Below are 26,809 nucleotides of genomic sequence, written 5' to 3' on the forward strand. Positions count from 1 at the left end.
ACAACTATATACACACATCAGATAGCTGTTCTTGTGCAACCACAATGGAATGATCTTCTTCAGGGATTTTAACAGTGCTCACACTGGAGTGATTCCTCACATAACTCTACAGTCTATAGGCAGAATCTGTGCACAAATAAGAAGATGGATTTAACCTGCATGGTAAGGAAATGACTCTTTTTTTTTTCCAGCTTCCAAGTCACCCTTGGTATTAGCCTAGAATCTGAAAAGGAGGGAACTGGCTGAGACTTAAGGATGACTCATTTCTGAACTGCCTTCTAACATTGAATAATATGGAAGGCTTTTAAGATATCTCTTCCTTTAGGAAGCAATATCAATCTTCAGTATCCATGTTAGCATACACCAAGGAAGACATGCACATTGAAATATGCTTTACTGTTTCAGCAAAGTGGCAAATAGGAAGAGAACCAAATTAACTGATAATTGGCTCAGTTAACATGAGCTAGTTGGTGCTTGTACTGACCTGCAACTGGGTGATCATATGTCTCTGTGTATCCATTTACATGCGTTTTCATGCACAGATTACCTCAAAAGCCAAATCAATGAACACAAAATTTATTATTTTCTAGGAATACCAATTCTGGATGTTTTCCTTTGTAGCACTTAATATAAGTGTGTGCACACACATGGTTAATCAATGTCACCCTCTCCTCTGAGAGGAAAGGCGGTGTTTATTTTGCTCATTATTGTACCATCATCCTTAAACACAGTACTGAGTCTACAGCCATTGTTTAATAATTATTCAAGTATTAAATAAAGGAAAGACAAAATAACTAGATGACCAAGGGCTTGGCTTCTGGGTGGAAGTCCATTATTTAATTAACCAAGTAACCTTTGTTAAATCTCACACTTAATTTTAGAGCTACAAGAATCTTAGAAATCATCTCACTGAATGACTGAAATATTTGTTTAAATGTTGGATTCCATTCCAACAGAGAACCCATGTGAAAACCAAACATTAAAGCAGATGTAAGCCTTCTCTTTATGGACCTGCCTGGTCAGCCTTTTTGAGCTTCTCACCATACTACAGTGGTTTCTATAGCTACTTAAATAAGTCACCAGCAACTCATGAAAGCACAGGTTGAAAGTCAGTAACCTGGATCACCTCTAACTTTTGACAAATGTGGAAAATGGGATAAGGAGAAAAAGAGAGGATTCCCTAGCACTGTACAGTACACAGATAATTGGAACTGCGACCCACCTACCTATAATTCTAGCACATTTGTTAGTATGGTTATGTACTAATAATCACACTTGGTTTCAAGCCCATTTTCTAAATCCATTGGCTTTAAGACTTTATTCAAGTCACTCATAAAATGGTCTTTTAAAATGGAAAAAAAAAAATACCCAAACGACCCCAGCCTTGAAAGTGTCCTTGAGAGGCTCTAATGAAAGACAAAGTTATACACAAAATGAAGCTTTAATTTAAAAAACACAGACAGAATTAAATATCTGAATCTCGAAGACTCATGTCCTGCCCCAGCTTCAATGCTCAAAGCTCCAGATTACCCTGGATCAAGCGTTTCTGAGATTGGCACATCATCTCCAGCAACGAACACATACTCATAATCCTTAGCTTATGCATAATCATAAACACCAATAGCTGTATTCTGCTAGAAATGGTTTTAAGGATCTAAATTTGAAATGAGGCAGTTAAGTATTGTTCTCAGGTGATTTAAGAATAGTTCTCCCAAGAGGAAGCCTTTTGAATCAATCATTATGTTAGAATTCTGATATTTTTTTTCAAGAGTAGAAATGCCAACATGCTTTTTATATTCATACTTAGTTTCCTTATTTTATACATTTTCTCTTTGTACATTACATTTTCATAATGTTCATAGGCACCTTTCCTCAGCAGTTCAATGATTATTTTCTATTCTTCAGGGCCCATAGAAAGTTCACCCTTGAACTCTTGCAAGGCAGAACTGTTATTGTGAGACCTCAAGACATTAGTGCAAAAACATTTATATGATAATCATTTTCAGCAGGTTGAAATTTCAAAATTCACTCATCTCCAGTAATCAGGATCATAGAATCCTGAGGCTACTTTCTGCATTGACCACTTGGAAACCTAAAGTCTTAATTCAGCCTTGCTCTTCACAGGCCAATGATGTGGGAGTGATTTCTTATTAATAAAGAAACTGCCTCGGCCCTCATAGGACAGAAAATTAGGTAGGCGGAGTAGACAGAAGAGAATTCTGGGAGAAAGAAGCTTAGTGAGTGAGTCGCCATGATGCTCCCACTCCAGACAGACGCAGGTTAAGATCCTCTCTGGTAAGCCAGCTCATGGGCTACACAGAATATTAGAAATGGGTTAGAACAATATGTAAGAGCTAGCCAATAAGAAACTGGACCTAGCCGGGCCAGGCAGTGTTTGAAAGAATACAGTTTCCGTGTAATTATTTCTGGGTATAAACTAGCCATGCGGGCGGCCGGGTGCCGGGGACGCAGCCCTGCCGCTCCTATTTCAACAGATGGCGCCCAACGTGGGGCTAAATCCACTTAAAAACCTGAGAAGGCTTAAAAATAAGGGAAACAGAGTTTAACACAGATTTTTGCTGTTTTGTTGGTGACATGCTGTAGAGAGATTCCTGATTCAGCAACAGCAGCAGAGAAAAAAAGCTGCGTCATTTTAAAGCGCGGCTTCCTGGTGCTATGCTGCCAGCGTGAACTCTGGCTTTAAAGCATTTCAAGGCTTTTATGGGACTGGATGTTTCTGTTCCCACTTGGGATCGGAGGAGATTGCTCTGAGACCTGCCGATGGCTCAGCGTTCCCTGCCTACACCTGGGCAGATGGCGGAATCAGGCTTAGGCAGGCGGAAGAGCATGGCGGATTCCTGCTGCCATACAGAGACGCGTTTTCAGACTGCGCAGTGCTCTGCGTGTCAGATTTGGCTGTAACTTGGATAAAAAGAGTTTCTGTGCTGCACACTCAGTCTCAAAATTAAATTGCTGATTGCGGCTCCAATGTAAACTGCTGTTTGCCTGTAACTGTGCTCAGCTCAAAAGCACCAAATGACTCTGAGGCAGGAGCGGCTGCTCCTTGCTGAACTGTGCTGATCTCAGGCAGGAACTACCGTAATTACCTTAAAACCGTGCAGTTAAGGTTTAGACTGGGCAGGACACAGGCAGTACCGTATTACCTATACATGGTGCAACTTAAGTTTTTAAGAAATGCTTAACATTTTAAGAAATGCTCCTGGATAATAAAAAAAAAAATACAGATTCACAGTAAAACAGATTCAGACACCGTTGGATGAATGTACGTAGGCTTGGGGAAAAAAAGAGAATATAAAGAATAAAGTTAATGTCTTAAAAAGAAAAAGGGTAAAGTCTTTAAAGAGACAGAGTACAGAAGTACAGATAGTTATAGATTAAGAGAAATAAAGAAAAATAAGCCACGTAAAAATGAAAAATTCACAGAGAGTCTGGATTATGTACATTGTGTTTTCTTTAAAATTTTTGACTGTGAAGGAGCTAAGTACAAAGAGACATTTTATTATATGGGCTGCTAAGCTGAACCTGCACATATGTTCTAAAGGTATCTTGACTTCAAAATTTGGATCTAAGGATATGATGCTTTGGAGAGGGTCTTCTTTTGTTTCCACAGAGGATGTGACCCTATGGATTGCATCTATCCCGGTATGGTATGATAGACCACGCCCTCCTGAAAGGTTGCTGTGAACACCCTCAAAAAATTACTTCACTCAACTGCCAACCGAGATGAACCTGACACACAGGTTACACCCTAAATGATCTGATTAACAGTGCCCCCATTCAGCAGGAAGCAGTTTGGAGAGAAAAAACTACGCCCATGTTCCCAAATATTGTTTATAAATGTTCTTTTACATTTAAAGGGGGATATGATATAGATATGAATAATTTGCATTGGTATGGATTTTAAGGTCAATTTTGTTATATGTATATGTATTTTTGAACTTGATTAAGGTATTGTGATTATGTAGTTCACTTAAAATGTAATGTATAATTAGGAAATATAGGTTGTTAATGGATAATCATTGCTAATAGTTAAGCTTGTAGTCATGTTAGTTAGATTTTCTAGATATATAGAGATATATTTCAATTAGATAGGCATTCTTCATATCTTTCAAAGACTGCAGAATATGGCATTTAAAATATTTTAATAACTTAGGACTTTTCATGACAAGGAGACACGTCTGCTCCTGGCAGCACCAGCTACTTCAAGAGGAAGATGGGCATCGAAGAGGATCCTTATGGAGTTGGATAGTCATTTGGGCAAGAAACTGCTCTTGCCTGGACTGTTGCATAAACTGGACACAGAGAACCCTCAGAGAGAGGACTGCTGAACTTGCCTAAAGGTGAGATGGTCTTTCGGGGTTCCTGATTCATGAAAGAGTCTACAAGACATTCTACAGAACACAGCAGAAAGTGACTGAACTGTCTTTAAAATTTCCTGCTTCATGGAAATGTATCTGGATACCATGGGCCTGTAGGCCGAAGATGGATGCCCCAACGGTACAGAGGAACTTTGGGTGACTGTCCAGGCAGCGAGATGTCTCTGTCATTTCTAGAGTTTTCTTATTTCTTGTTTACTTAGATAATATTATATCCTTCTGGAGTCTTTGATGGAGTTGAAGAATAAATAGTTATAGTTTTCCTTAGTTATGATAAGAGATAAAATAGATATAAATATTGTAACTGTAATTCTTACTTGATAACTGTTTTGTTATATGTAATTTTACTATGCTAAAGTTAAAGCCTTTCTTTTTTGTTTAAACGGAAAAAGGGGAAATGATGTGGGAATGATTTCTTACTAATAAAGAAACTGCCTTGGCCCATTTTATTGGATAGAAAATTAGGTAGGCGGAGTATACAGAAGAGAATTCTGGGAGAAAGAAGGTTAGAGGAGGAGTCGCCATGATGCTCCCACTCCAGACAGATGCAGGTTAAGATCCTCTCTGGTAAGCCAGCTCATGGGCTACACAGAATATTAGAAATGGGTTAGAACAATATGTAAGAGCTAGCCAATAAGAAACTGGACCTAGCCGGGCCAGGCAGTGTTTGAAAGAATACAGTTTCTGTGTAATTATTTCGGGCATAAGCTAGCCATGCGGGCGGCCGGGTGCCGGGGACGCAGCCCTGCCGCCGCTCCTATTTCAACAGGCCAACAAGCTCCTTCTGCTCTGCATTCTTGCTTTCTTATTCTAATTATCTCTGCAATATCAGATTTGCATTTTCTTTCTGAACATTAAGACAAAAGTTGCAAAGTGGTTTTGGCATTTCTTCCATTAACATACAGTATTCATTATGTGCTTATGATAACAAGCATAGCACATGTAACCTGAACATCAACTACAATGACATAAATAAATGTTATAAATGTGTGAATATTTGGATAAAAACACACATGAATATGTGACACTAAAAGAGATTTAAGTTACTTATATAAAGAGTTATTTAATTCAAGTTAATAAAAAATAGAGAAATACATTCTAATTGAAAATTGAGGAATATACTAGCATTTTATAAATATGGCAAGGATAATATAGATAATTAGAACATGGAACCTAAGAAAAGTACATGAAGAAAGTACTGGTGGTTGAGGATCAGAAAAAAATACTTCAAAGTATAGCACTTACTGTCCTGAGTAACTCGAACTAAAATATATGTTATCATCTCCTGCCTTCCTATCTCTTGTCTCTTTTTGTTACCCAATCACCAAGTAGAATTCTTCCTGAAGTTAACTTACATGACTACAGATAGATTCCCTCCAAAGTAGACCATTAGTTATAAATCTTGTGTCCCAGAAATCTCATCTCCAGGTAATAGTAGCTCACAGGACAGGACACACTAGCCCAGATAGGTTCTATCACAAACTATCTCCCGTTGTGATAGCTTAACGCTCTGAGAAACAATTTCTACCATCTGAGGCATTTTATCTGCACCAGTCAATTTCCCACGCATTTTCTCCTAGGAGTTCTCTGTAACTCAGGATTGTTGCAAAAACTCCAGTCATTTGTCCCTTCCCTAAGTCACCTATTTTACATGACTACTACTAGTATGTAAATAATTCAAGTTGTTTTCTCCTTTTAATCTGTCTACTGTGCTTGCACAATGTGACTCATTTACTGAATCTTCAGAAGGTCATTCCTGTACAGAGCTTGGTCTTTTTCGGTGGGTGTAATTACCATAAGTTAGTAACCAGTTCAGACTTGAAAAAAAAAAAAAAAAAAAAAAAAAAAAGGTTCTTCAGTCAATCTCTCTACTTTATCACAAAAAAATTCATGAATATATTTAGTTAGAAAACTAGATTCACTAATAGTATTTGCAAAACAAGAAGATTATCATGACTAGGAATTCAAGAAAACCAGGGGTTAAATCTAAGTTCTAAAAGTTTTTAAATTGTTTCTTTAGGAAACATTATTTGAACTAATTTAGACTCAGTTGCCTAGTAAAACAGAGAAAAAAAAAAAAAAACCAAAACCTACATCAGATGAATAGAAAGTATAAATGACATACTGAAATAAGTATCATCTAGTACACTAAGTACTAATAAATATTGGTTATTCGGACTCATTAATATTTTAAGCAACATTGAATAGATTCAATTAACAGCCTATAGCAAGGTCACAGTCCCTTATCCTAGAATATTTCCACACCGCCAGGTGTCAGACAATGTTTGGTCTCTCCAAAGCGCAATAGAAATGGGAGGCAAGGTCTCTCTTAGGCTAAATCTTACCTGTATATTTTATATCTGGTTGTAAATCCTTGACGGTGTCTTTCCACAAAGGATAGGTAGCTCCTGGAGTGGTGGAAAGGCCCCCTGTCTGAAATAAGCCAATCAAATTCCTTGGAGACATGTTGGTCTGTCCCAGCTGGCTCCTGGTGGGAGGGCTGCACTGAGATACGGCCCCATACAAACAGGAAGTAGAGGAGCTCAATAAACCTCCAGTTCATGCTTTTCTGCCGGCCTTTTTCCTCTCATTCTTGCTCCATTCTGTGGAGTCCTGTAGAGAAAAAAAATCAAGGAGAGAGAAAGGAAAGGGGAAGGGGAGAGGGGAGAAAAAGACAGTGAAAAGAAAAAGAGAAGGTTAACATATATCTTCATTAGTAGGCCTTCAGGACATTGTTTTAATGTTTATAAAAACATTACTGCCTTGTTAAAAGCAGGAGACCAATGGTGACTGGGACACATAGTTTTACTTTGCCTTGCTGTTCACATACAATGTGAAGATACACGAACTGCATAGTCTATGAAGTATAGTTTCCATATATATAAAGTAAGGGCATCTCTCTCAGTCCTTGATGAACTACAGATTTCCAGGGACATGTGTTTTAAGGATGAAAGAAATAAATTAATGCAGTAACTAAGTCTAATGCATGCAGGTAGAGTTATGGGACAGAACTGATGTTTGCCCCATGTTCTACCTTGACCAAAAACCGGCCTCTCATTACTGAGACTTGATGAACAGGAGTGCCTTTTTCTTTTATATCACAGGTAGGAACACACTGATGATTTGTCCTCTTTTAGTCTGGTCGGTTAAATGCACAAAGTCTTGTGATGCTCTAACAATTGTCTATTCCGGGTGGATACATTAAGATGAAGAACTCTTACAACAGGGGAAAGGACAAATTTTACACAGTTCAGTGGAAGGTCTCTGGACCCTCGAGGGAGTTTTTAAACAGACTATTCATTTGTTGGTACCTATAAGCTTCAGTGTATCCTTACCTATGGAGAGGACACTAAAGAGCAAGGGTTGGGAAAGTAGGCAGGTCTTGCCAACCTCTATAGTTGGACAGTGGCACTATATTGGACAAAATTTGAATTTTTGAGAGAGACCTTAGGTGGGAATTTTTTTTTCTGAAAAGAATAGAAGCAAATCACCTGCTTTCAACATTTTAAAATTTAGTTTTCTATTTTATCTGGTAGTCAATTGCTAGCTTAACCAGTTGCTGCTTGCCCCATCTTTTTTTTTTCTAAATAAGCTTGCCACACTTCGCATGACAAAGGCAATACATATTTAAGTTGCATCATCTATAAACAATATTGTTTCACGAAAGTTTTTGTTTGCCTTCTTTTCCTCATCTATAAAATGCAATTAATGAGGACACATGTACATTAACTAACATGGTGACTGAATCATCAGGGCAGAGTGCTCCCTTTCCCTCCCAGCACAGAACAAATGCTCAGTGACATTCATGATAAGAATTGTCAGGATCAACATGGTATTAATGCTGTTAAGCTTTGAGATGTAGCTTAGTGGTAGAGCACTTACTGAAACCATTTTGATGTTGTCAACTTAATGATCTTCTAAGAAATACTTTTGTTCACTGTTTTCTTACGTTTAAATAAAGCCTGATTTAGCCTCGGAAGTCACCTTGGATCATGTCATCGGGGACATTATCTTCTTCTATTCCTTTGAAAAACTGTTGTTCTATTCTGTCCACCCAACTCTATTTTCTCATTTTCTAAAAATCTATGTCAGTGGCAATTGTCTTGCCTTATACCTCTTTGTTTCATGTCTGTCTTGTTTACTGGGCTGTGAGCCTTTAGCTGGCAAGAAACTTCAGAAAGCTGTGTTTTATCTTGGCTAGTCATGTGACTGTGAAGTCACAACCCTTCACTAGACCTCATAATTTTCTGGATATCATTTAAAAATATGAGGAGGACACACACATTTTGTGAGCTGTAAAAGCTATATACATGATTAAGTATTCCTCATTTGGTGATTGTCCCAGTTGAACATGGGAGGTCAGCAAGGCTAGGAAACGAGAAATAAAAGAGGGATGCATGGTTCTGTACAGCTGAGTATTTCCCTCACTTGTTCAATTGCACCATTTTATAATGAGATGCCACACACAAAAATAATCTGCCTGTTGTTGAAATCCCCAGCTGTCAGGGTAAGGGAGGTAGGCATGTGTGCTGAGTGTGAGATGGAAAAAGCTAAGGCCTGAGGTTTTGTTCAGATCCTAAAACAAAGCTCTCCATGTTGAGCACAGAACTGTATCAGCGACAGCTGCCAGGATTGTCTGCCAGAGCCCACCAGAGCGGCAAGCAGGGTATGGGAGCAATTGTTCAAAGATTCCTGGAGTGAACTGCAACAAGCTGGAATCCTACTGTGCTACCCATACAGCCTTCTCCAGAGCTTCTGCTGTGAGTGGGTGTGAATGGGAGCCTGGGAGAGAATATTTAACTGTTGCTGTGAAGAGACGGGATTCAGGGCACTTCAGCTTGCAAAAGGTTATGTATCTAACACTGGAATCGGGTGTGTGTGTGTGTGTGTGTGTGTGTGTGTGTGTGTGTGTGTGTGTGAGGGAGGGAGGGAGGGAGGGAGAGAGAGAGAGAGAGAGAGAGAGAGAGAGAGAGAGAGAGAGAGAGAGAGAATCTCCAGCCTGTCATCCTAGGAGTATATAAAAAACTGTTTAACCAAGTTTCTCACAGCCCTAGGAACACCTTTGTCACAACCTTACATCTAAAGTGATATTCTTTATATCTGATGGATAAAGACTAGGGTTGTTACCAAAAACCCCAGCATATACTGGAGGGCCCCTTTTAATGGCATGGGATAAGAGATATTAATGGCTCCAAAATGAGACTCTCATACAATTCATTTTACCATGACCCCAACAACATACTCCTGTCTTCTAGCTTCTGTAAAGTAGTTATACTTTCTGCCTTTGTCTTGTTTACCTAATGCACCCACATGCCTCTTGGCTTTGAATGTCTGTGAAAATCTAAATGATAGGATTATGTGAGGTTAGAATGTATTTCTGTTGACTTAAGAAAAATCATAGCCTGGATGGAAATACAGCTCAGTGGTTGAGAGTTTGCCTAATGTGCATTAAATATTGGATTTAATCCCCAATATTGGGAAAAAAAGGAAATTTAAAAGAGAAAAAAGGAGAGGGAGGTGGGCAAAGGAGAGGGAGGTGGGCAATCATCTAGCAATGAGCCACATACCCAGCCTTGTGTGAATATGAAAATCTGATTTCAGGTCACCAGCTCTCTTGTAACAAAAACAAAACAAAACAACAACAAAACTGGTGTGACCATGTGTGCTTATAAACTCAGCTCTGAAAGGCAGAAACAGAAAGATCTGAGAGCTTGCTAGTCAGCCAGGCTGGACAACCAAAGAACTTCAAGGCTCAGAGAGTTACCCTACTGGGGGGTGAGCAATGTGGGGATAGATAGAGGAAGACACCCAACTCCACATTTCTGTGTATAATGAAAAGCTTCCTTCACTCTGCCTCATAGCTCAGTTAAACTACCATTCACATTCATCTTGCAAAATCAACAAACAATAGATACACTGCAAATAGAATCCCCTGTGCTCCAGGACCATGGTAACTGAGCCACACAGCTTACAGAGAGCCCTCAGAATCTTCCAGAACAAATTTGAGAATACTTGATTTTCTAAAAGGTTCATAAAGGGGTTTCCTACCACTGGCGATTTCAACCTAACAATTCAGGGCTAGGCTAGTTGTGTACCAAATGTGGCCTTTAATCCTTGTGACCTTCAAGGAATCATAGGCACTACTGCCTGATACACTAGTTGACCCAGAAGAGCTGACACAGGCTGAAACATAAAGATCATTTGGTGTTCATGGCTGAACTGGACTCTTCATCTGCCCGCAATGCCAAGAAGTGAATCAAGTTCACCTACACATCTGTTTTCTAATTGTTATATCTGAATTATTTACATCAGAAACAGACACACACAAAGAAAAAGATAACAATAGCAGGTCCCTAGCAATCCATACCTAGTTCATTCTCTGGAGTCTCTACAAGGATTACTGGACCAAGGCTCACATTTTGGACCAGAGTGCAGGAAGGGAAGTCCCTACCCCTGCCTCAAGTTTCCCTGAGGACTTTGGTCAATAATTACATCTTGAATGTAGCACATAGCCCCTGATAGCTCCAGCTGATCCATTTGGGTGGTCTCATCAGGGCTTTTACCTCCAAATCTGGGTCTTCACTAATAGGAAGACCTAAAAAGCTGAAAGAGCCTGGCTATGTTAATTAACTCCCCTGAGTCTTGGTTTCCTGCAACTTTTAGAGTACAAGCAGGAATTGAACACGGTTTTTTAAATGTTGCTATTTCATCTTTGGTTTCAGCTGAACCGAACAACCATTGACATACCAGCCACATTCTGAATGGAGGTCTGTGACCACCATATCACACTTACCAAATAGGCAGCCAAAGTACACTTAGATGTATTCTTAACCTCTCACCCACATCACAGCATACAATGTCTTTAAGACTAAGAATTAGATTTGAGTGGAAGCTGACAATGCAGAGCCTCCCACCCTCTCGCTAAACTCCTCGGGGAAGGGGGTGAAAAGGGGAAAGAACTCCTCCACCTCCATCTTTGAGAAGAATTCTCAAACAGAACATTAAATGTGCCCTACAGCTTAGGGAAACATGATAGAGTGCTGCCTAACTCATGCCAGAGAATTCTAAAAAAAGATTGCTAAAGAGAGGAGTAGAAAGAGGCAGGCTGAAACCTGGCAGAAGAGCAGGAAAATGACTGCCTGAGGCATGGGTAAAAGGAATGTGCAGCCTCCCCCTTCCCATGGGCTAGAGATGGGCCACATGCTAGAGAAAGTCAGGGGAAGTTACCTAGCATTCCGCCTCAGAGCAGGAATGAGTCTAAGTACAAGGAAACTAGAATGGTGCTGTCATTTACCCAGGGCCTAAGGAATGAATTACAGCAACACAGCTGACAAGATATATATTTGCCCACATCAAAACAATTAGTAACAAGAGAACTGGGTGGAGACAAAGGAGGAGGTTCATGCGGCGGGACATAATGACATGACTCTGTGATATCAGGACTTAGGAAATGGATACGGAAGAATCTCAAGTACCAAACCAGCCTGCACCACAGCAGCAAGGCTTGCTGAGGGCTCAGAGCACCAAAAAAATGTTATCAAAGAGAACTAGCCAGGGAAGGGATTCTGTCTTCTTCACTTGTCAGTTCTTCACCAAAGCTTGTGTCCTTAGGAAACCAAGGAGTCGGAAAAGTATAGCAGGCAGGGGCAGGCACAGTGATAGTGCAAGAAACAGAAAACTCTGAATAGTGAGATCTACACTGCTAATAAAATGATTTATTTATGGTAATATTCTATATTCTAACATGATACAAACTTGCCAAAAAGACCAGGAACCTATGTACCAGTTCCAAGAATGAATGCTTGAGAACATCAGTGCCACAATATTTCTGTCTTATCTCCAAATGAGGACCTCTGCTGAAAAGCTGTACATATGCCCATGACTAAAGCTGAGAGGAGGCACCTGGACACCTGGTTCAGACAACTAGACTAAGCAGCTTATCCCACCACCCAACACCTCACCACAGTTTCTATCAAAAGTTCTTTTAAAAAGCCCCAGACAAAGAACTGAGTGTTGTCCTCTTCCCTAGGACCCATCCAGCAGGATAAGAGCCCTGGGGATTCTCCCTTTCTCTTAAGTTTCCTATATTTAGATACCTCTTCCTAAGACTCATCCTACCTTATCTGGGAACTCCAGTCTTTCAGTTTATGACACAAGAACCAACCCATATTATTTCAAGTTTAATATTTAAACCAAGATTGCACATAGTAAAGAGAAGTGAGCTAAGATGTTTCGTGTGCGTGCTTGTGTGTATGTGTGTGTGTGTATCTTTAATGACCCACACATGACACTGCATGCAAGCAGATATCAGAGAACAACCTGAAGGCGTCAGATGTCTCCATCCAGCATGTGGGATCTAAAGAAGAATCTTAGTTCATCAGGCAAAAAAGTAGGCACCCTTACCCTATGATCCATCTCACCAGTCCAAAACTATTTTTAAAGTAATCTTAAAATATCCAATCTTGTATAAACCTTTATCAAACTATCAGGAAAAATCTCACCTCAGAACAGGTTTAAACAGTGGAAGAAAGCACCACACAGATTTGATTCTGTTTCCCAATCTTGTTATAGATATCCTATTCAGCCAAAGTAAAGGTTCACATTAAATGCAACTCTGAGTCCACTTCAATTAGGCTGCAATGTAAAAGCCTAACTAACTACAATTTCAATATATGACTCAAGACATACAAGGTAAGAAAACCGATCAAAAATTCTGTTAAATATGTTTATTGCTGATTTCCAAGTTGCACCTCAATTATCAGATAACTACAAGTCACCAAAGGCAACATAGTGCAGACCACAATCCTTGCAGCATACAGAGCCTGTCCTTTTCCACTTATAGGACGCTGTGATGCCATAGACTGTATATGTGCTGAGTGATACATCGCTGAGTGTTATTTTCTCTGATTGTCACTAAAGCAGTGGGCATGTGGCTTAAAGTTAATGCTCTTCCTCCAAAACAACAACTGTGGACTGGCAATAATTGAAGCAATTCAAGGCATGTGAACCAGAAAATAGCAGAAACCTATAGAGGGCCAGTCACAATATGTCAAAATAGTATTATCCAATCACATTTGCCAATAGCTGGAGAGAACTAGTCAAGATATTCATGAAGAAAGATACACTGTGGTTTTACATTCACCTTATTAATGGTGACCTCCACTTAAGTAGCTTTTGAAAAAAAAATGACAATTGAGACAGACAATTGTGTTAATGAAATAACATATGTAAAAACTTTACATGCTTAGTCATTTAGCCATAGGAAAAGTATTTTCTCAACATTTTGGTTGTGAATCTTAGCTTTTAATGACTGTACCCCACAGACTTTTTTTTAACTATTATGTTTATTGTAAAAATGGTTTATGACTCAATGGGATGAGTTCTAGTTCTAATTTGTAAACTCTGCATTTTAACTGATAAGCACTTCAACTTCTCTATAAAATCTCACAGATTTCTCAAGTTTAAAATAGTCAATACTAAACATACCATTGCTCTATCAAACATGACCTTCTCCCTTTATTCTCTGTTCCAGTGGTCCACAAAATATCCTAAACCATTCCTTTGAGAAGCTTGGAACTTTTCTTGACATTCAATCACCATCTCTATATCCCATCAACATACATTCTTTCATATACATCCAGTTAATTTGACAATAAAGTTTCCACCTATTATCATAGTAAGCTCAGTGATCCCTCAGAAATGGATCTTCTACAAGTACGTTTACCCTTTTGGAATATTCCAAAGTAGTACTACAAACATTCATGATTCTCTACCACCTTTCTAACCTAAGCATACCTTGCCAATAGGATTTATTTATTGATCTAAGCACAGCTAATGGAGCATACTAGGGGTGTCACCATTCTCCCTTCGATGCTCTCCCCCCTTAGTTTTGCATTCAGCAACCCTTTCTCCCCGCCACTCAGTTCTCATCTCAATGGCACGAACGAAACCTTAAGACCTGCATGGCTCAATAGTTTTGCTTATTTTGTTTCCTCTCCTTGCTGTGTCCATCACCACTCTCCAGTTTTATATTAGACATGAAAAACATAGACATTATACTATATTTAAATCTGTGAATGAGAGCCAATAATAGACCATTGAGTACATGCTACATCTAGATAACATGTCAAATAACTTTTTATTCTCCATACCTTAAAGATCTACAGAACAAACTTATCAGTGAGATAAATTTCAGCATATATATATATAATATATATATATATAATATATATATTATATATATTATAGACCACAAACCTCAGCTCTGTTACAATGTATTTTATTTTTACAATGTCACATGTTCTAAAAATATCACATTGTACAAAAGTGTTAGAATTTAACTGGATTCTAAGCCAATTATTTGTTCTATGGCAGAGTGCTTTAATACATCAGTCTATGAATGCAAGGCATCCTTAGCAGGACAATCACAAGCTGTCACAAAAGTGCTGTGAAGATGCTAATGAAGAAAATGGGAAAAACGCCAACCTGCAATATGTAAGGTCTAGCAATACTGAATCTAGAGAACACTAACATCCTGATTAAAAGCTGAAGTATGTAGACTTTTTATGTGATTTATGTGAAGTGTGTGGAATTCTTGTGATCCTAAGTATTACATTTGAAATTAATAGTGTAATTATAAGAGGAGTGTAGTATTACCCATTTCATAAATATTTCATTTGAGCCACATTTAGAAATGGGACGGTCTGAGTTCCTACATTTTGAGCCTTCTCCCCAGGTTATCAGCCATCTCAGCAGGCAATCTTTCAAGAGTAGTGAAATAACATTTCAGAGTGTTTTTCTGTGCTCATTCGTGGAAATGCATCAAATATCTATTGAGTCCATGCTATCCAAATAGGCTCTTACAGACTGCGATACAAGCTAGAACAGAAACAGCTGATTTCTGAAAAGAAACTCATAGAAGGGACCCTTCAGAGCAAGGACAGAGTATGCCTATAGAGCCTCTGGCTCATCTTTTCAGAGAATGCTTCTTGACCAGGAAAAAAAGCACAGGAAAAAGATTGAAAAAACAGAATTACTATGGAAGCAGTTTTAAAGAGAGGAATCCCAGACAGCAAAGCAAGAGCCAACTGCTACCCCTTGTCTCCTACTTCACTTCTATCTGTAGTTAAAGCTGGCACTTGGCTTTTATCTCCTTCTGTGTGTGCCCAGTTCTGGGAACCAATCGTGTGGTAGAAACTAATCAATATTTATTGAGTGAATGAACTGTACAAATCAAGAGCTAGGATCACTCCCATGAGATCATAGCGGACCACTGACAGCTTTCAAGCAGAACAGTCCTGTTGGTGTTTTAGTTTTGATTGGTTTAACTGTAAGGGATACTGGAAAGTTTTTAAAATGATAGTAAGGTAAAAAATGGAGAGAGCTAATTAAATAGATCAGGTATAAGTGGCACGAACAAGCTCTCTCATACAATAAGAGAAAAGAAGAAAAATAGCAAGGTTTAGTGGGTGGGTAGGTGAAGTGAGGAAGCACCTATGTATGGTGACTCCTCGGACTGGATTGGTGATTAGAATCAAGGATGATGCCATGCATGATAACAAGTAGTAAAGGCAAAGAATTTAACAACTACAGTGTTACACAGCATAAGACCAGAGATGCCTATTGTACTTCAGGGAACAGAGGTGGTAAATAGTAATTAGAAACTGAAGATTCCAAAGAAATTTAAGCATGAGCGGAAGACTTGGAATAGACATACATTAGTGTAGAAACTTGGCAGGTGAGAACAGTGGCCGCCACAGTTCTCCATTCTGCCTATTAGAGATGGGATACAAGTGGCAATGAAATAAATTTCTTCTCATGGAAAATGCTTTTTATAAATTCAGAAGTCAGCTATAATTAAAAAAGAAAATTAAAAGTATGGGAGAGAAAAGAAGTAAGTGCTCATTGAGAAAACAATATGAGGCTTAAGGTTGGAATAAAATGCCAGAGATACCGGGTAATTAAAGAGAAAGATGAAAATGTTCATGACTTTAGGGATCCACTATGAGATAAAGCTGTAAACCTCAAATTGCAGATCAATGGACTGAGTTTTCCAGATACAACAATACAACCCATTATTGGAGCAAAGGAAGAGAAAGCATAACTCAGAGAAAGCAAATTTAAAAAAAAGCCTCTTAAAAAGGGAGCGCCCTTAGGGAACTGACATTTAATTTAGCCTATAGTTGTTTAAGTTAGTATTTGATAGATGAGAGAAAAAGAAAAAAAAGAAAAAACTTTCAGATCACAGGACCAGCATCAGCAAAACCAGTTTAACATAAAAACTTGCCCACTAGTTACAAATCAGTAAACCAGTCGTGACTCTAGATAGAGGAGTGAGTTAAGAATAGTATTGTTCCCCCCACAGAGGTATATGGAAGAGCAAGGAAGCAAGGAGGATGATGAAGATGGCAATGGACCCACGTAGGTATTAATACTAAGACAAAAACTGTTCAATATAGAAAGCTCAATATGGCTTTCTGGGGAACTGATGTCTCTGAGTTTTGCCCTATGTTTACTCTGTGCTAACATTCAGTAGACAAAATGAATAAAACACAGATAACAAACACCTGACACAAAGTTATACTCTTTTTTTTTTAAGGGTTTAGACACTTGGTAGTTTATTGTGTTGCAAGTTGATAGGACCATTCAGGATCTTCTACTACCATTTGGTTCTTAAATTTATTAATTTTTTAAAAGAGATGTAGACTTGAACAGAGTTCCAGAGAATCCACACAACAGTCAGCCACTTAGCTCAGGGAAGCACTATCACCTTCTCAAGCATATGCAACCCAGGATTCAACTGTCTTTTAGCGTGCTTGTCATCATGTTAGAGTCCACACCATATTAATGATGCTGACAGAAATAACTTATAAACACAATTAATTGCATCAGCTGTGCCAAAACATTTACAAATCTATATTTCAGTTTGTCTCTGTGATGGGGATACTTTGTGCTAGGTTGCTTGTTTTTAAGAATTATTTTAAGACAAGTCATTAAATGTCCTGGAGTTGGTGTCACAGGCAGCTGTGAGCTGCCAAGCATGTGTGTGGGGAACAAAAATCAGGTCCCCCGGAAGAGTAGCAACTGCCCTTAACTGCAGAGCCATCTCCTAGCCTTCTAGGTTTGAATGTCCAGAATCATCATGTTCCCTATCACTAAGCACTTTGTCAAGAAGTTTTACAGCCCTGAAAAAGACAAAACCCAGTCTGTCATTGCCCTTGCTTTCTGTGGTACTCTCCTCCTTGTCCAGCGTGCTGTGCTCCTGCGCTGTACTAAACTGCTCATCCTATTTTGCTTGAAAGAATGAACTCACAACTCACCAACCATCTGACAATTTTTCCTATGCTACTGTATTTTTTTGTTTGCAATCCAAAGTATAATCAGGGAACTAAAGGACAGCCTAGCCTACAGAGTAAGGCTAATTAAGGGAAACAACAGAATAAGCAAAGAAGAAACAATAAAATGCTGAAGGAAGACCAAAAGAGACCACTGAGAAACAGGAGTGACCTCACTGATGCTAAAGTCAATGCTGAGGTTTAATGCTAGGATTTCTCAGTTGCTTAGGTGTCTTTCTGCTTGTGTTCTTTTTAACTTGTACAGCATGGGAGAAACAGCCAATCTTTGCTTTTAAAATTCACGTTCCCTCCAAATTTCATCAGAAAATTTCACCAGAATCTTAAAATACTACCAGATTTTTTTTTTTATTTCAATAATAACAAATCAGGACTCTTTGGGACATATTTGGAGGAGGGGAGAAAGCTGGGATCAGCCCCCCGGGTATTCACTGAGGTTGTTACCAGGCATAGGCTGTGAATATTCAGCCGCATCTAATCCACCTGTGCATAAGAAATGAAGCTTGAAGGTTTTAAGCCAGAAAGGAACAAGGTGTTTCATTGGGAGCTCAAGGAAGGGGGAAAAATGAATATTTCAGATGAAAGGACTCTTAATCTTCAAAACATAATCCATTTTTCGTACCAAAGCCCCTTCCAGCTTAGGAAGTCTGCTGAGGCCTCAAGTCAGGCAAACAGCTTGTGTTTTGCAGATTAAGGGGCCTTTGGCCCCAAGGATCCCTCTTTTGTGAAACTCTGAAAGAGAGGCCTAGTTTATTTCTAGGGCTCCATCTCCCTGATGGAGACAGCCCTCAATGCATTCTGAGGACAAGACTACTTCCCTGCTGGGTCTGCCACACAGTAGGGAGTTAGATAAATGGAAAAGCTCCTCAAAGAGATCTTTTCCCCAAAAATAACATGCCTGCTTCCTTACCAGGATGCCCCAAATGCTCTTTATAGAATGTATACAACTTTGATATATTGAAAGGTCCTCAAAGAAGATGGCTAAGTTAATAACAGACAGCAGTAGGAGTGGGTGTAAACCCAGCACCTTAGGACCAAGAGGCACACTATCTCACCCCACCCCACCGCCACAACAACACACCACCATTAGCACAATATGAAACAGAATTCTAGAGAATTCCCTAAGATCACATGCCTAAGATTGTACATTCTCTTGTGCTCTTCCTAGATCTTAACCATTTCCACAAGGGTGAGAAGCTTTAAAGCAGGGTCATTTGTGAAACATGAACAAGAGAAAGGCTTAGCTAACACAAAACTAACCTGAGTTAGGATACTTGAATTCTAGACTATTCCACCTATCATTGAAAATGTTAGAGTTGGATCATTGTCACCAAAAATTTAGGACATGATTGTTGTCTATGTATTGTTACTTGAGTCTTCAGGGTTAGAGTCTGGGCCTGAAGTCCTAACAAGCTTGGCTTGGCCATTTATCTGGAAGAGATCAACTAAACAGAAAAGCATTAGTAAAAACAGAGACCTATATATTTGATGTGGCTACATTGGTAAGAGTAACAAAGAGGTCTGGGGACCAACCAAGCCCATCTCTGGGGGCTTGAATCAGGTTTGGGTTTAAATAGAAGATGAGTAATCATGTTAATTAATCTATCATTGGTGTGGTCTTCCCTGAAAGGGAGTATGACAAGTGGTCAGAACTGTGTTGGATATTTTAACTGGAAACAAATTCCTCTTGGTTATAAATAAAACCCTAGCTTTCTCTTCCTTTTGAGATTTCTGGAGAATTCTAATTTCTTGGAGTTCAATGTCTCAAAAGTCTGACAGTGAAATGGAAAGAAATGAGTGTTTCCCCTTACAACATCTTCACTCATGACCTTTACAGTATGACTTGAAAGGTCATGTTAGGTGTTCTATTGCTATTACTGCGTTGTGTTTAAGTTTGTTTCAAGCTTAATTTGTCTCAGGCTATTTCTATGTTGACAGACCCAGAAAAACTCTGCATATGTGTCAGACAGAGAAAAGCAAGTACATCACACACACACACACACACACACACACACACACACACACACACACACACAGAGGGGGGCACCAAATGAGCTCAGTGGGGTGGGGACATCAAGTGAGCTCAATCTTGGCTCGTCTTGGATGAGAGGACACAGTGCCAGACAAAAGACATTGAGTCTGGCGAACTGAATGGATTTGATTTGTCTAAGCCTTAAGAAAGCAAATATTACTGAAATGTTGGCTGACCGCCACTGACTTCCAAACAGAAATGGCTTCCAGATATACTGTGGGTTCTCAGCAGGGTCTGTTAGAGTGAGTGATGGGGTGGCTGTGCACTGCTGAAAACAGAGAGACAGATTATAAAGTTCCCTTGACTGAGACAAGCTAAAAGTACCAGCCCAAGAGGAAGAGCAAAGGTACCATTTGAACCTCTCCCTAAAAGACTCAGTCAACTTGGGCAAACCTCATAATGGCCTCTGGAAATGTCTCAATTAAGGCTGCCTGAACCAAATTACACAATGGTAGGAGTGTAAGACCCAGGCATAAATCCCAATTTAGTCTTCGTTCACATCAGGTGGGCACAGTCTTCCCATGGAATCCAATTTGTTTATAGATGGAAACCAGCTGGACATTCTAAACAATCCCCAAGGACCCTTCTGTCACAGGCATTTTGTAGTGTACCATGGGAGTACCAGTAACTTCCATTTATCATGTGCTTTTTAGATATCTGACTAGTTTTAATATTTGTGTGTACTAATAAGGCACTTATCATGTGCTAGGCATTACGCCTTGGAGGTGATTTCTTAAACTGACAGTCTGCTTTCTATAAGGTCATACTTATCTTTAGAAGGTAGTAAACAGTCCAAAGTCATCCAGTCTAGCCCTCTATCTTCAGGAAGTACAGAATTTGGTGATTGATGATTTGACATTTGTAACATGGAGGGCCGGGCCTGTTTGTTGCTGCCATTTTTGTCCCACCTGGTATCCCACAACTGTTTAGAAAATCACACATAGGTCTCCATAATTTATAAGCTGATTGGCCCATTAGCTCTAGCCTCTCACTGGCTAACACTCACATCTTGATTAACCCATTTTTCTGATCTATGTTAGCCATGTGGCTCAGTACCTTTTTTTAGTGGGGCAGATCACATCCTGCTGCTTCGGTGATCTAGGCAGGAGTGGGAGGAATCAACTTCCTCCTTCCCAGAATTCCTCTGTTCTCATTACATCATTTCTACTTCCTGTCTGGTTTTCCTGCTTATATTTCCTGCCTGGCCGATCAGCGTTTATTTATAACATGATTGACAGATTACAGACAATTCTCCCGCACTAGACGTTTATCATGATGATGTAGAAAGGAATGAAAGGGTTTTCCTCGAGAACCACCATGATCTTTCATGGTCACAAAATTCCCTGGCATTTCCCTTGAGCCTTGTATGCTCTCCTAGTAGACAGTACTTGTGGAAGCTGACACAGTTGAAAAAAATTCTCTCTGTTTGCCTATTTATTAAGTGGTGAATGCATGCCCATACACAAGCCAGGCACAACCGCCCAAGTAGAAGACTTGTCAGAATGTCAGGGTGATATTTTCTCCCCGTGTTCCATAATATTCAAGGTTGTGTAGTCCTTAAAGAGAATCTAATCCAGTTGTTTCATTTTTCTGGAAAGAAAAACCATAATTTATTGAAGGTCCCACTACTAGTTAATGGCAGGAAATCAAAAGTATAGGTTGATTACTGAATACCATTTTTGCTGGTTGAAGTATTTGCCCATTTCTACTGGCACTGCTCTTTCTGATAGGATTTGGTTGTTGTTTGTTTGCTTGCTTGCTTGCTTTGTTTTGGTTTTGGTGTTTTTTGTTTGTTTTTCTAACTTTGCTTTAGAGCAGGGACCATTTCTGGTGAAATCAACATGACAAATCGAGAGTCTCATTACTCTGAAAGCAAGCATACTGGAAGTATATGAGGGAAGGAGAGGCATTGAACTGGGAAATGCACAGAAGTGGTATCAGAGATGATGAGTCTTAAGGGTAGGAGTGAAAGTCAGGGAAGAAACCTGGGAGGAGATAGAACCAGAGTGCTGCAATTAAATGCAGAGATAGAGGCAGGGTAGTTGTATTGGTTTGCAAAAGCAGTTCTGTTAGCCAGCCTGGCTTTTCTTGGTCTGCTGTCTACACGTTTGTGAAGATGCTCACACCCCTCTAGGTTCAGATCTCTAAATCAGCATGCAATGACTATGTAATGGAAGATGGGAGCCAGACACTAGACAGAATGAGAGAAAGAGAACAGAAAGATGGAAATTTAATTCAAGAATGCAGGAAAAATGTATAATAGAGATGAGGTGAAAGAGTCTTACCAGAGCTCCCTAACCCTGTGGAAATGGATGGCAAAGAGTTTTCTTTAAAAGAAGGGCTTAGAGGATAGAAGAGTAAAAGCAAAGAACAACTACTCTTTCACCTTAGTTTCATTTCAGTCCGATTTTATCCTGTCTCATCAGAATACACCAGGTGCCTTGTTCACCTTCCGGACTCAATCCTTTGTTTCTAAATAAACCGTTGCAGAAAACAGTGCTCAATAAATGTTTGATGAGCAAATAATCAGCCTCAAACATTGATTTCATCATGCCATTGATGACAGGCTTTTTTCCACCATCATTTCTTCTACATAAATAAAATCAAGCAGTTCCAGAATATAGACAGTTAACCTTGAGGGATAAAGTACCCAGGAGTAGAGTTTACAAAAGTAGTCTGTCAACAAATGCAGACAACAAATGATAAACACATGCCCAAATCTGTAAGGACAGCAGACTGCTTCTATGTAGGAATAAGATCACTATGTTAGCAACGAGCAAGCAGCCAGGAGAAAATACAAGCTGTTACAGGAGATCTCTCAATGTTTAAATATAGGAAAATGATCTCTCCCCATTCTTCTGGTGATGGTTAAAACTATAACTGACCAATGAAACAATATGTGCATCTACCTGTGACTTCAGGCTTACAGGATAAGGTCCTCACATTTTAATTTAAAAAGGTCAAGACCTTCCCTTAACTAGACCTAGGGCATGCCCTAATTTTGCGTTTGGTTCTATCCAAATCTAATCAATCATATAACCACAGCCACTCTAGTTTCAACCCATGACAAGACTTACATTATCTATAAACACACAACATTTTGTTTGCCTGTTTCTTCAATCTTGATCTGAATGTGCAGGTCACACCTAAGTCTTGTTTGGAATGCATATTTATTTAAGTGTATATATGTTTGTGCCAGTGTTCATTTGTGTGTACCACATTATACAGGTGCTAATGCAGGCCATAAGTTGTTGGAGCGTTTGAGACTGAATGTCCAGGTGATTGTGCAGGGAACCAAATCCATGTCCTCTATAAGAGCAGTACACACTCTTATCTACTGAGCCACCTCTTTAGCACTCGGATATATTTCAAGGTTTCTACTAGTTCTGGTATTTAATTGTAGGTATTTCCTTTTTGTGTTTGCAACTGGCAAACCTGGCATCCCCGATCCAAGCTAACCTTCACTGACTATATGTTCCAACCATATTACTAAATGTCTTTCCTGTATTTGTATATCTATTATCCTTTCCTATGTCCTATCATAGGACATATAGAAAGGTATAGGAAGAGAAAAGCAACTGAAGCATGGCTGTCCCTTCTGATTCACTCAGAAGCCACATTATTTTAACACCAATTTTCATTTCTGGGATTCAGTACCTGTAAAAATAAAGAGCACTGAACTAGAAGGATTCTTTAATCTCAAAAGCCTAGATATAAGGTCAAATAAGGTAAAGATGGAAGAAAGGGGGGATGGAGTATACAAAGGCAAAGAGTAGAAGACATAAAAAAGGAAAGAAAAATGAGGCACTATATGAAAGGGATAGATTAAATACGCTTTTGAGTCTACATTTACCTGTAGAGCAGCTTCTAATGTTTGTTTTCTTTTAAAGGGGAAGACTCTTTCTACAAAGTTATTCAATATTTTAGACTCTATGGGCCACACTATCTTATCCTGATCATTCAGCTCTATCAGTACAGCTCTGGGCAATGGGTGATTGAAAGAACATGGCTGTGTCCCAGTACAACCTTATTTGCATAAACAAGAAGAGGGCCAGACATGGCCCACTGAGCTATTTTGATGACTATTAAGCTAGGTATTAATTAGCTTTTTATTTCTATAGATATTAAAACTAGCTCAATCATATCACATTTTATTTGATCGTTCATTGTAAGCCTTTCACTACTAGAATATCTTTGCTCCCTAAAACATAAACTCTCATCCCTTAGTTTATAAACAAGAACGAGATTCCTATAGTAGAGTTCAAGTATCTTTAGTTCCTAGAACAATGTCTAGCACCAAACATGAACCCAAATCAGATCTTTAGAACATGTGTATGTGTAGATAATGCATGTATGAGTTAGTGAATGCTATGTTAGTGTTTACTTTCAGCTTGATAGAATCTAGAAGACCTGTGAGAAAAACTGAGCATGCCTGTAGATGCTAAAGGTAGTTCTCAACCTTCTTTATGCTGCGACCCTTTATCACAGTCTTCATGTTGTGCTGACCCTCAACCGTAGAATTATTTCATTGCTACTTCATAACTGTAATTTTGCTGCTGTTATGCATCATAATACAAATATCAGTTATGCAGGATATCTGATATTCAACCCCAAAATTAGTCACTAGCCACAGGTTGAAAACCACTGATGTAGAGAACTATCTTGATTATATTAGACGTAGTGGGAACATCTGCCCACTACTGGAAACTCCATTCTCAGACCTCATTCCTGTCTCCTATTTTGTCTAAATGGAGAAAGTGACTTGTGCAGCAAGCACACACCCCTGTATTTCATTGTAGTGCCTTCCTTGGATTGACATCAGCTAGGAGCTAAAGTGAGCCAACCCTTCCTTGGTGTCACTTCTGTCAGGGTATTTTATCACAACCACAGAGCAAATCATGACAAAGTCCACCAGATATTACCAAGCAAATCTCAGGCACTGGCAGTTGCTCTCTTTCAGATTTTTCTATGAAAATTATTTCTCCCATTTTAGAGAATAGGAAGCAAAACATAGAGTGACTTACCCGCAACAAACAGCGTATATTTTAAAGATAAAATATTTGAGTCCAAAACTGTCTTACTATATCTCAACAGGTGTAACTTGGTCTTTCTGGGTTACACGTGGTACAGCCCAAGATTTGAGGTTGATTTCAATTTCCCTCATGACTTCTTTTGCACACTCTTGCTCCAGGTAGCACTGACTTCTCTGGATATTTTCTCCCACTCTCATTCCCTCTTCTGCCCACATGCCCTTGTGTTCAAAGACAGTTCTCCAAGCCATTGATTTAGAACCAACCTCAGCCTCTGTTCAAGGAGGACTCTGGAGCTGTTCTTTTCTTCCAGAAATGACACCTCATGTGATTTTAGGTCCTGGTTTAAAATTCATACCCTATCTAACCCCCAAGACACAGTTAAAGTGATATTACAAAGTTAAATAAGATATAAATCAGGACAATTAAAATAAAAATGGAACAAAGAATACTTTAAACAAGTGAAGGAATAGATGTAACCAGGCACCTGGGATGAACTAATTGATCTGGTTTTAGTTCTGAGGCTCCTGGCAGCTGAAATAAAGTGAAGTTAATTGGCCCCCAAGGGGCTAAAATCCATGAACAGGGTCTCATTAGCATGGGAATCCAACCACTGAACAAAGAAAGGCTGAGCAGAGAGCTGTGACAGTGTGCCCCAGCCCCAGGATGGAGGGAAATATCCAATCCACAACCTAAGCATCATATCTTCTCTGTATAGACACATCACCGCAACAGAAGGAAAGTGCAGTATTTGGGGACAGTCACATTCTCTAGGTCTCTGAAGCCATGATACTCACTGGATCACCTGCACTGCCCTTATCTTCTCTGATGTGTAAAAGGAGTCACCAGCCTTTGCTTATGTCATTGACATGTTGAGATAGTAACATGAATGTGCTAGCTACCTAGTCAGCAATGAGGTAGAGACAATTCATGTTCATTCCTCCCATGGAATAATTGAAAAGCAGTTCCTCATTGTGCACAGCTTTAAAAAAAAATGAACTAGTCATAAATAGGTAACAGCCAGGAACTACATCTGCCTCGGTGTGAAGCCCCAATCATTCAGGCGCCACAGCTACTTTAGGCCTTTTGCAACACATGCCTCTATTCCTACTTATTCTCCACACAATGGAAAACATGATAATTCTTTCATGTCCAGGAAATAGACCTGACGTTAATATACCCAGTCTGCCCATGGGACTTCAAACAGGGCTACTAGGAAGACTGCCTTGTGGGCAACTGGTGATTTGTGAGCAAAATTAACTCAATGGTGTTTGTGATGGCACTAGATATTACTTTTTTCCCTGATCCTTAGATATAAATACTATAAAAAACACTGTCACAGCTGAACCCTACCTGCACTTTTGCTTGAAAACCCACACATAGCATCAATCAAGCAATGCATCAGACCTTAATCCCACGAGACTCTCACAAAGATAACTGGAAGCAATATATATATATATATATATATATATATATATATATATATATATGTGTGTGTGTGTGTGTGTGTGTGTGTGTGTGTGTGTGTAATGACTTTTAACTCAGGGGTAGAAAGTTTCTTTAGCATGCACTAGACCCATAGTTCAATCCCCAGCACACACAGGAAAGAACCAAATTTATTAAATGTGTCACTATCAACTGTTCAATCTTGAAAAAGTCTTCTATTTCCCTTAACCTAAATTTACATCACTATAAAACAGATATTTCTAAAATACATCGGCTGTATTCAACCTTGCAGAGCATCTAATGCAATAATCCTAAGATAAGAAACGCATACTAAATGTTTCCATTATTAGTAGGACACTGTGTCAAACCCAGCTTCCTCCAGTTTATCCAGTATACTGGTACTTTGGCATTTATGCTGCTGTCCAAAATGTGGCATGCCAGGTGTGACGGGAGAGGGCCCATAGCTATATTAAGTGCAGATACAAACACATTGCTCAGCACTGCCTCCAGGGAATGAGATATGGAGTCAGCGAAGAGTGAATTTTCACAGAG

At 39.3% G+C, this 26,809-nt stretch overlaps 1 protein-coding gene across 1 annotated transcript in view; it reads right to left on the reverse strand.

Annotated features, from left to right (window-relative positions):
- The window catches only part of Brinp1 (BMP/retinoic acid inducible neural specific 1), a 186,381-nt gene that overhangs the window by 134,502 nt on the left and 25,070 nt on the right, over positions 1-26,809 (reverse strand). The window contains exon 2 of the mRNA XM_050130254.1: positions 6,743-7,010. Within this exon, the coding sequence (XP_049986211.1) occupies positions 6,743-6,960 (218 nt within the window). The 5' untranslated portion in view covers positions 6,961-7,010. The remainder of the gene's footprint in view (positions 1-6,742; positions 7,011-26,809) is intronic.

This window comes from Alexandromys fortis, unplaced genomic scaffold, assembly GCF_014885135.2.
Source record: "Alexandromys fortis isolate MF-2015 unplaced genomic scaffold, M_Fortis_MF-2015_v1.1 scaffold_316, whole genome shotgun sequence".
Taxonomy (NCBI): Eukaryota; Metazoa; Chordata; class Mammalia; order Rodentia; family Cricetidae; genus Alexandromys; species Alexandromys fortis.